The following is an 11,873-nucleotide window of genomic DNA, read 5'->3' as shown; positions in this document are numbered from 1 at the left end:
GATAACGCACTACGGCACACAAGAGTTCAAGGTGTTTGACTTGGGCTCCAAATTTTCCAGATCTCAGTCCCTTCAACCATCTGTGGGATGTGCTGCAAAAACAAGTCCAACCCATGGGGCCCCACCTCACAGCTTACAGGGCTTAAAGGATGTGCTGACACATTCAGAGGTCTTGTGGGGTCCAGGCCTCCATGGCTCAATGCTGTTATGGCTGCACGAGGGAAACCTTAGGCAGCTGGTTTTTAATGTCATGGCTGGTCAGTGTAAATCACAGCTGACCGTCCTTTATAAGATTTTTTTTATATAAATAAGTCTTTGTTTGATTTTTGATTATTGAGTTTGAGCATCGAGAGACATTATTAGCCCGGGTCTGTCGGAGGTTTCTTCCATTAAAGGGAGTTTTTCCTCCCCACTGTCGCCAAGTGATGCTCAAGGGGGGGTTACTGGGTTCCTCTTTATAATACTGTAAGGTCTAGACTTTACTATATAAAGTGCCCTGATAAGATTATTGTTGTGAATTGAAGAAAACATCTGAATGGTTCAGAAATAACACATCAAATTAGACGTAATTCAAGGAAAGCGCTGACTCAGCCCCAGCCATGACCTGTCTGTGCAGCAGTTTCTCCTTCCTTACATTCTGCTGCCCTGTGGCTGACCATGTGCTGTAGGCTAAAGTTAGTGTACATACAGTAGTGCTGCAGTCCCACAAGCTTGTGGTTTCTCTGCTGCCTGGAGGAACACTGCTGGCTGCTTAACACAGCTACCAGCTTTCCATTCGTCAGACCTTTGGCAACATTGCTGTGTCAGAACTTAACACAGGCTAAAATCAGAGCACTTAAAGAATTACAGATGCCAATTTACTATTTACTATTCTTTGATGAATGTAAAGAGCTTTGATGCACTTTCTTCAGCAGAGACTAGTGCCACTGTTGATGCACTGGTATTTTCAGCCTGATTAGGTCTGTAAAGCTACGTTTTTGTCTGTGTGCAGGCATTATCACAGCATGGAGGTGTTTACACACTATGACCTGTTCAGCCTCAACGGAACCAAAGTGGCAGAAGGACACAAAGCAAGTTTTTGCCTGGAGGACACGGAGTGTGATGATGGTGAGAGCCACATTATGTCAGTAATGGGCCATTCACTGTTTTTATTTGAACAATGAATAAAATGACTAATCATTTTTAAATATCTTATTACAGGTACTGAGAAAAAGTATGAATGTGCTAACTTTGGTGAGCAGGGTATCACTGTGAGCTGCTGGGATACCTACAGGCATGACATTGACTGCCAGTGGGTTGACATCACTGACGTCAAACCTGGAGATTACATTTTCCAGGTAATGTTTTCCGTGTTCTGTTTTTATTCTCTCTAAATAAACAGCACCATTACACATTGCAGCCAATGGGACGGGCCTTTCACTGTCATCTCTGACTCATTTCTGTTCTCACTCTTGCAGATAGTAATTAATCCAAACTATGAAGTGCCAGAGTCAGACTACACCAATAACGTCGTGAAATGCAGGTGTCGATATGACGGCCATCGTGTATGGATGTACAGCTGCCATAATGGTAAGACCTCGTGATAATTCAGAGGGATATCAGTGACATCTACTGCCCTCATAATGTTGATGAAAAGAAGACATATATTATACTACTCTTATTAACACTTGCCTCAGTTGCATTCCAATAAAGATGTTGTGAGGTTTGTTATCTATGTGCAGACACATATCACATCACTGAAGCAAATCGAGTCTGTTCTGCTACTTTTTTCTAGTTTGTTAAATAGTTCAGCTTGATTAAAAATGATTTATTATTGATCTTATGGATGCACTAGTCATTTAAAGTTAGTATTAGTTTGACAAAATCATTATGCTAAATTTCCACTTACAAGTTTTTTTCTGAGATTTTCACCCACATCTCATGGTCTTTTTTAATAGATGGGAGTATGGTCGGTCATATGGCGATTAAGACTATAATCCTTGCCTATGCTCAGCTCCATTTGCAAATAATAACTTTAAGACATGGTTGAAAGCTCTGGAGGAAGCTATTTAGTATGTGATCAAATTACTGTCCCCAAGGTCAGTTTCATACTGTAGTATTATAGATATTACAATATTTATGGTAACAGCCAAGAGAGGCAATGAAAAGCTAATTTAATTTCCTGATTCACTATCATCTGGTGTACTTATGCTGAGGGAAGACATGAAAGAAACTGAAACTACTGGTAACTCCGTCTGTGTTTGCTGCTCTGCTAGGTGGCTCATTAGGCACTGAATCGGATCAGACGTTCCCTGGTCTCCTCAACAACCAGGTGGCCCATAGGTAAAGCCAGAATGGGAGAGGAATCGACTAGCCGGTCCCTCAGGCAGGGAGACTGCCCGAAGCCCACCAACCAGTACACATCCACAGCCCTGCCCTGGCCAGACAATCTTTGTACGTTCCCTTCATCCATCTGGCAGCAGCTTCCTTTGACCCCCACCTCCACACTGTTTTCTCTCAGCAGAAAGAAAATATTTGATTCTTCCTCCTGTCCAAACAGAGGCAGGTACAGCCTTACCAATTAATATCCAGAGTACAGCAAAGCTCTGTGCATGCCCTCTTTTTGGAATGAATAATGAATTAAACCTGCTGGGAAGTGGCAGGTATTTTACACAAGGTGCAGTTCTCGGGGGCGTCATCGAGAATGTGTCTCCTTTAAAGTGCAGGACTCCAACAGAGCCCTGCTGCAGTAGTTTTTGTTCAAAGCTCACCCTGGTGAGTGCAGATTGACTGGAATCATCGCTAACAACAGCAGAGCAGTCTGCGTTCTTCCACCTTTCAACAGTTTCATAAAGTACCTTTTACACACTCAAGTCCACTTACACCAAGGTCATGCCACACAGGCAAATGAGCATTTCTTTTACATATCAGCTATTTAAGCTTAACTACATCCTCACTGATGAGTTTGTGCAAATTAGGCTGTGGCACAAGCAAGTTCCTAAAAAGTAAACAGCCTACTCATCACCAATTACTAGTGCTAACTGCTTGGTCCAGCTGTAACAGGGCAGAAACCTTAACTACTCAAGTAAAAGTCACTGGGGCATTTGTTTTCTGATTTGCACTGTAGACTATACATTGGAAATTCTCATTTCCAAGAGCAGATCCTGTGGGGGAGGTGGTGCTGCAAAGTGAGTTGAGAGAAGTTTGTCCAAGAATAAAATTATGCGAGCAAAGATGTTTTATTTTCTACAAGCACCGTCAGATAACCTTCCAGTTACTGTGCACAGTTGGTGAGAAGCAAAATATTCAGGTTTAGGTCACTTTGTGTCCTCTTGCCACTGGTCACTTAGGGGAAGATTAGCTCCCAGACTATGTCTTACTGTCTTCATGCTCATAACACTTTCCTCTTCATGATATGTAGCAGTATTTTGTTTTTGTTTAACATGGTGCCTCATGTTTCTCTTGTCCTGGTTAAGGGCTGTTACAAAATGCCCATATCTATGACCTCCAGTGGTTTAACTTCTCATCTTGCTCAGTGACGTATCAGTGTGATCCAGGTCATATCAGTATCATTACTGGGCCTAGTTCCTGATGTGACAGATCCATGGATGTATTAAAGGAACCAAATATGATCTGAAAGTCTGTACCCACTCACCTAAATGAAAATTGCTCATAAGCAAAACAAAAGGTTTTCTAGCTTCCAGATTTGTTTCCATTTTGTGTGGTCTGCCCTGTGTGCTCCTGCTTGGTCCATAGGCTTGACATTGTGATGAAAATGAAACACATTTCTAGCCTCTGAGAAAGTTTTACAAATATTGATTCAAAAGTGATAGTAGAAAGAGTGAAAACAGTTCTTCTCTGCAGTAGGGGGCATTGTATTAACTGGAAAATGCTTTTTGGGTCACAGGGGATTCTTTGCAATACTGCAAGTGACTACAGGTGGGAGTAAACTGGCAGCAAAACAGAGTCATGCAGCTCTCTTAAAACATCCATGGACAGAACACATGTCTGACCACACCCAACCAAAGGTTAAACTGGCTTTAAACATTCAACCTCAGAGGACATAATGCTGCAATTCAGCCTCTTTAAACATAATCCTTTAATTTAGTGCAGCAGTTATTTTCTCTTTGTCATTTCATTTGCCAAATCTCAGCAGACTAGTGCCTACTTTTGGACAACAGCCCTGTGCCATTGGTTAGCCTAAATACTGGCCTACGTATACACTGTGTGTGTGTATACTGTATATGGAGAGCTTCTTTGAATATGCCCAGTGAAATCATTTTAAACTGCATAATGACTTTGTCACACCAGTATTCAAAACAGCAACATTTTGTGGCATTTTAAATTAATTCCAATGTGATTGCTGTAATTAGTGGATTAATTTGCTTAATTTAAAAAGAAAAGCATAAAATGCCAGACAACAGCAGATAGAAAATAGAGAGAATCTATGGGTGCTATTGTTACTGTTAGGGGGATATTTACTAAACCTACTGTAAAGGTCTCAGATGACTAACAGCTGCCATGCTGACAGCAGTGTCACAGATGTTACACCTACTTCCTTCTGACATTAAATTTCAGCCACAGTTTCCTCTGTAGCTGCAGTGATGTATCAGGTGCTGAAAGTATTTGTATAAATTTCCATTCTCTCCTCCCTGATTTTTGTGTCCCCCTGAGTGGGAATGCCTTAAAATACATACAACATACAATGCGCAAATTCCTGCAGTGCCACATTTCTTCTGTTTCTACCCCGTAAAACCCCACTGCAACTCCTTAGTAAATATGAGCACACAACTTCACTGTTTAGCACCAGAAAAACCCCTTGGTCTGCCCAGCTGGTATGTTAGTGCTTAGCTGAACAGGTTTCTACAGCCAGGCAAGTAGCCACTATGTCACTAAGCTTCTAGGACCACATATTTTGGGAAGATGCGCATTCCTGTAACAATTTGTGGTGTGACCAGACCTTAAAACGTCACAGTCCTGTCACAGGCTGACTAACAGCTAACCGACAGCAGCCTGAGACACAACATAAAACCACCCAGCCAACAGTAGCTTTCTGGCTATTGTTTTCTGTATATCTCCTGTAGCCTACTAGCATGAACCATAGCTTAGCTACCAACCACCAGGGCAGTTTGCAGGGTAGATTACTGATTAGTTTTGCAGTTGCAGCATGTCATACAAGCTAACTGCAAGAAAAAACAATGCTAACAAAGATGCTATCTGTACTTAGCTTGTCAGCTGCAGTTACCTCAGCGACTTGATTTACATTGGTGTCCAAGCCCCTGCCAGCTCAGCTGCCAGTCAGACACGTACACCAGTATGCCCACTCCGAGGCTTGAAGGGTAACGAGTGTGTGTGCTGTGTCTCCAAAGACCTTTGTTTAATTATAAATATATTAATGATAATTTTTTTTTAAAATCTGTTTTGTGTTTTATGACACCAGTCTATATGTTGCTGAAGTGTGTCTCATGTCTTGCAGAGCCAGTTGACTCTACATGAGGATCATATAGGACTGTTCAGCCATTTCTTCACACTGCTTTATGTGTTGCATTTACAAGTAAACAGCTCATTTCATTCTGTTGTGGCACAGATACCCTCTACCCATAACAGAGTGAACACACAGAATAACATTCCTCCGGTTGAAGATATGTTTAGTCTCACAGTTTCCCAAAAACATCATATTTTACAATTCTGTTAATTGTTTTGTTTTTATAGTACATTAGTACAATAATGTGTGTGAATCCTGTTTTATTGTACTTTATATATTGGTGCTATCAAACTGGGCCTCTGTTTTCTGAGGGTACAGTAAATGATGAACAGCTAGATCATGTAAACTAAGAGTACACTTGACCTGAGTAAAGGAATTCATGTGCTTTGTGTGTTCAATTATAATAAAGGTTTGAATTACGGAGCAACCAATCTCTGCTGTTCAGTGCTGTTTGTGATACTGCTGTGGATTACAAATACTTCTGCTGATAGCTGATATATAATTTTAGGTAGATGTCTGATATCTCTATCTGATATCTTTCCATGACAGATGTGTATAAACACCCCTAAAACTAGAGACCATCATATGACACCTAACATACAGATATACATTGAAATCCTGCAGAAATCATTCAAACACACCGAGTGACTTTATCTGCAGCACACTTCCGTCAGCTGGTGTCTTTGAAACACAGCCTGCATGCTACAACATTCTTTCTTGTTGCAGTGGATTTCCCAAGCTTATACAAGCTGTCGGGAGACATGATGTACACCTACAGTATAAAGCACAGGCTACGCTGATGAAGGTTGTGTATGCAGGAATAACACAAATGAGAGAGCTTAACACAATTGCTGTCCACATAAAACACTTTAATGTGGTGCGTCAATGATACAAAGGCAGCATTTACAAATCCAAAAATATTGCTTTGCTATTTAGACTGGGAGCATTGAGCATTATTTATCTAGATAATATAAAATCATAGTTGTTAGGAAGAAAAATGATTTCTTATAGAATGTCACTGGGAACTCTAGTAGATGTGGCAAAAGAAGCTTTACTTATACTGAAGAAGCATACATACAGTACGTATGTAAATGTGGCAATATATAAAAGTAGCAACTGATAAAAAAAAGATTTCTTTTATACATTTTCATTTCTTTATATAAACTTTATATAAAATGTGTTTATCTATTTATTTTTCCTATTACTTGTATAAAAGGACATAAGTATTACCATCACAGTGTACTGCAGCATCAAAGATAAAAGTCATTACAACACAAAAGTCATGTCTAAATTCTGTACTGTTGATATCATCACTGAAGCATTAACATGTAAACAGCACATTAATGCTGCAGTCAAGTAAAAATGCATTTATATAGTCCAATATCAGAAGTTACAAATTTGCCTCAAGGGGCCTTAAGACACCCTCTGTCCTTAGACCCTCAAGCTCCCTACAAAGCCTGTTTAATGAGAAATAAGCAACAGAGGAGGGTTCCCTCTTTCAGGTCAGACATGCAGTAGCTGTCATGTGTACAGAACAGAAAATATTACAATGCTGTTTAGAGGAGCTCAATGTTTTTCTGGCATTTTGATGAAAAAAGTACATGACAATCAAAATAATTAAAAATTAAGGGGAGTTGTGTTGGAGAAGCTTGAAGTATATTTCTGAAAATCCTACCTACTCTACCACCTGAACTTCTATAAATTATTTCCCTGTTCAGGTCCCCAAATTCTATAGAATAATTCAACAGCAGTCTGGCACAGTACAACACTGCCCTCATTTGGTCTGAAACACATATTACATTCGTTTTTCTGTAGAAAGGCAGTGGTAGAAGTGAGTTACTGTTAACTGTTAACAGCTATTTGTGAACCATTCTCTAAAGCATTTATTTCATTCTCTGTCATGGAGTGCCAATGCCTATCCCAGCATGCACTGGGAGAGAAGTGGGATACATCCTAGCCAGTCACAGCTAGGTAAAACCTGTCACGTGTTCTGTTTTCTGTATCCCTGTAAGTGCACGCCAGTTTTAGTTTGGGCCACCCACTGCAATGTGGATGCAAAAACTTCATACTCTGTGTCTGGTCCTGACATGTACTTATAGTACATTGTGCAGTGCAGGTCATCTGAGTTCATGAAATCAGAATGCGGTGCAGTTTTTTGTTTAGCTTTCTCTATGAGGGATGCTGTGACAGATGCTGGTCCGGTGGACACCAGATCTAAGCTATACCAGTAATGTGGTTCCCCATAGCCCTCCATTATTGTTATTTCTTGTAGCCTCTGTGCTTTGAGCCCATCATCCCAGGGGATGACGGCTATGTTTAGTGCTGTCAGTAGATCTCTCCCTAAAAGACTGCACAGGCAGACACGATATAACACCACTTGACATTCACAGCTTAGCCTTGTTTTTTCATCTTTCACCTGTACGTGTTCAGATAGTTGTTCTTTATGCACCTTGCCGTTCACGGCTTTTACAAAGATTGCATCCATAGAGGATAGTATGTTTGGTACATCATCTGGGTGGACAACTGTTTTTGAGGCTCCTGTGTCACATAAAAATTTTACCCAGTGTTGACCGATTGTCAGAGTAATTTCTTCCTGAAGTCCACTGTCATCTCCACTGTTTTGAGCGTATTCAGCTCCAGGTTGTTTCGGCTACACCACAGGACCAGCTGGTCACCCTCCCATCTGTAGGCTGACTCATCATCATCTCGGATGAGACCAGTGACCGTTGTGTCATCTGCAAACTTTAGGAGCTTGACAAAGGGGTCCTTTGAGATGCAGTCGTTGGTGTAGAGTGAAAACAGCAGAGGGGAGAGTACACATTCCTGGGGGGGGCGCCTGTGCTTATTGTCTGGGTGCTGGATGTGGTTTTCCCCAGCCTCACCTGCTGCTTCCTGTCTGTCAGAAAGCTAGTAATCCACTGATATTTGTTTAGTAAGTGTGGGGAAAGAAAGGGAAAAAAGAAGGAAACACAGAAGTGGAATGTGTAAATGTGAATAATATTGAGTTTAATGGTTAAATACGTTATGCTTTACAAATTAAAGACAATTATTGTACAATTTATAGTGTTTAGTCCACTTTTGCGTGAGTTAAATGCACGTATGGAACAGACCAGTTGAGTGATCCTAAGTGTCGCAATATATGCCATTGAAGCCTTAAGCACATTAGAGGTGTACTAGGTCTTTCATAGTGTTACTACAGGAAACCAATTGACAGCGTAAAAGGCAGTAAGGACATGTAGTTTTGAGTAATGGCAGATATTTAGTGATATAAATGCACTTTACTTAGACTTTAAAGCTATTAATGGACTGGACTTACTGGACATTGGTGCACTAGATTGTATTTGATTGTATGTTTTGTATGACTTACAGATGATTTAATAGAAGTAATCTGGAGAAAGACGCGAGTGCTCCTGTCATCATTGTTCTTACACTCTACCTTTATTTCACAGATTGATTTCTCTATTCTTTTTGTTATGGTGGCCACTGTGCCCGGGACCCGTAACATATAGACTCTCAACTTCTATTTTCTCACTTGAGCTATTTCTTTCAAAGAATCTCAAAAATAAGAAGGACTTTTTTCTTACCTTATTCCACTGAAATCGCGCTTGTCATCAGGATCCCGTCACCTTCCGCTCACCCAGCAGATCCCGGCCTCACATTATTCAAAACATTCCCATATGAAAAACGCGACCGAGGGCTTTCTTATGAAAGGACTCAAACCTCCCCCCGTCCACGGTATCAGGTCCAAACCTGGGTGAGGGAGAGGATGTTTGAATCCGGCTTGAAGGACCAAGTTGTCAAAGGAATTTTCAAACAGAGCAACGAGGTCACTGGAATGGTTATAGCAGTATTCTTTACTTGCAGCAAGGAGACAAGTCAGCAGGAGCATACATACAGTTGTCTGAATGAGATAGGTTGAAACAGTACAATATATAGTTGAAAGGGAACTCCCTGAGGACGTAACCCAGGCGTTAATCAAGTGGTAAAGTAGATTTAAACAGCAAAATAGAATTTGAGGGGTTTGCCGAGATAACCCCTTAGACACTAAATAAGCTGGGTGCATGTTTATCTTCACAGTTTATGGCTGGGCTCCTCTAATTCTGAAACATCCTGTAGTTGAATATATCACAGCACACAGAGTTTAAAAAGAAATACAAGACATGTCCTTCAGCTCCTACGAGCAGTTTCTCACAGGTCTCTGTTCTGAAAGTTTAAAATCCATTGAATAGCATATGTTGGTTAATATATTGATTAAAACTTATTTAATAATGTAATTCTCCTGACATTTGTATTACCTAATTTAAATTGGGTAATACAGTGCATCTCAACATGATGTGGTGGATATGATCAAGCCTTGAAATGAACATGAATGCCCCAAAATGGCACTAGTATATTTAGTCTGTGTACAGTGTTTTATGATTCTATAAGACACTTTGCCAGGTCACCATATTTTAAGTGTCATTCACTAATGTGTTGTTTTCTTTGTTTTAGAGACAGATATAGTCACTCTAGATCTCACAGTAATTCCAAGCCCCTCATCAGTCTCCACCCCCATCGGCACTGGAAAGTAGTTCACCATTATCAAGCCCATCATCCCCAGCCACTTCATTATCTAGCCTGTCAGAGCTGCGCAGCCCAAGCAGCAGAAGGTTTTCATCCCAGATATCCAAAACATGGCCAGAATTGTTCCAAGTGCCAAAATATTGTGAGGCAGTACCCCCAGAGTTTTGCTGATGTTTTTGCAGACGGATTGCTTATGGCTGGCGGGTACACTTCACTCCTTATTCAGGTGAAAACTCGCATAGAGAATTTAAACCGAAACAGCAGCTTTGCACACCACCAAGCCCCACAGAGCTCTGGATCCAGCTCTGGACGCAAGAGGGGGCTTGCAGATTCATATGGATGTACCAGATTTCAACCAGAACTCCCACCAGGACAGACTGATTATACTATGAAACAAAAGCACCAAAGATTGGAGGAGCTCTATAGACAGGAAGGTGCAGATGGGGTTGAAAGAGCAGAGGTCTGTCATCTCATGAAGACTACCTTCTGTCTACTGCGTTGCCATATATATATGCGAGTCCAGCTCCTGCCATTGGAGATATAAGAAGCAAATGGCCTTATCTCTTCAATCACAGATACATCTCTGCTCATTTTGAGCTTCTCGCAAATCTTAATGTGCCACGTCTCCTGGAGCTTGCCATGGAGGAATCTAGGAAAGTGATCACAGAATATTTCCGCAACAAACCTACCAACAAAGATGTCCAGACTGACAGGGAAGACAGACAGACAGGGAAGACACTGAGGTGGCACTTCATGTGGTCCAGTTGCTGATGGCCCACTTCACAGAGACCACAGATGGGCTCATCCTTTTTGCAGATGTAAGTTTGTTTCTCTTTCTTTCTTAATTTTTATTGCCTTGAATTGTTGCCATCTTAAATTCAAATCATGAACATTATCACTAAAATTCTACTGTCTTTTCCCTATAGTCGTCTGCCACAGTGGCTGATGTTGAGAGGACTCTCATGCTACCACCAACTCCTCGTCTAATACTGCTCAGTATGTATTCATTGAAATGACATTGTTTATGTTATATCAGATGAGCTTTTACATTTATTTATATCCCAGCAAAGCATGCACATTCTTCCATGTAAAGATATACAAGTTAAGATGCTCTCTGAAATTACTATTTCAGGTAGAACAGAGCATGTGACTGCTGGATGATCGGCCTTGAGTGTGAGGTCTTATGTGAGGGCGTCCAAACAACATTTGTGATGTTTTCAGTGTACTACATCTTTAACCTACAGTACCAAGAGGAGGCTGCCTGTACACTACAATTTATTCAAAGGTAAGGTTGATGTTGTCCAACAGACCTGTTTCACAGCCGTCATTTTGACATGAAATTGTAGGGTAAACACAGGTGTTACTGGTGATATTAAACTTCAATCCCATTAATGTCTAACATAGCCAGGCTCCTGGTAACGTTAATACGAACTCAGTGGAAAAATTGCTACACATAAACAGAACAGAACCACAACTAATGTCAGTAGAAATACCTTCGTTTACCTGCTATTTCATGTCAAAATGGCTGGTAAGGTACGCAACACATAAACATCGATGCCTCAAAAAGATAATAAATCTCATCAACTGATGTGTTGAGAGAGCTACCACTGTTAGCAATGAGTTTCATCAACTCTGTATCGATGTACTGCTCCACATAGGCCAGTGGCTGCCAACCATGTTGTTCATGCGCCGTTTCACCTTCAGCCTCAAACTGAACCAAGTCTGGAGTGAAAGCAGCAGACTTCCAGCGTTTTTTACGTGCATGTTTGCGTCACAGCTAAGCACAATGCTTCAGCAGTAACTAAGGCCCGGCTGAGAGATATTGGCTGCGTCCGAAACCGCCTAC

The 11,873-nt window shown here is 41.0% G+C and overlaps 1 protein-coding gene across 2 annotated transcripts in view; it reads left to right on the top strand.

The window, feature by feature from the left end:
- loxl2b (lysyl oxidase-like 2b) overlaps positions 1-5,887 on the top strand; it is a 41,009-nt gene extending 35,122 nt beyond the window's left edge. For both annotated transcript variants that reach the window (XM_020599334.1, XM_020599333.1), the window contains exons 11-14: positions 992-1,107; positions 1,201-1,337; positions 1,458-1,569; positions 2,256-5,887. In XM_020599334.1, coding sequence (XP_020454990.1) covers positions 992-1,107; positions 1,201-1,337; positions 1,458-1,569; positions 2,256-2,326 — 436 coding nt within the window. In that variant the 3' untranslated portion in view covers positions 2,327-5,887. The remainder of the gene's footprint in view (positions 1-991; positions 1,108-1,200; positions 1,338-1,457; positions 1,570-2,255) is intronic.
- The last annotated feature ends 5,986 nt before the right edge of the window (positions 5,888-11,873 follow it).

This window comes from Monopterus albus, unplaced genomic scaffold (genome assembly GCF_001952655.1).
Source record: "Monopterus albus unplaced genomic scaffold, M_albus_1.0 scaffold40.1, whole genome shotgun sequence".
In the NCBI taxonomy this organism is placed as follows: Eukaryota; Metazoa; Chordata; class Actinopteri; order Synbranchiformes; family Synbranchidae; genus Monopterus; species Monopterus albus.
Note: the sequence above shows the minus strand (reverse complement) of the source record. Positions and strands in the feature narration are given on the sequence as shown.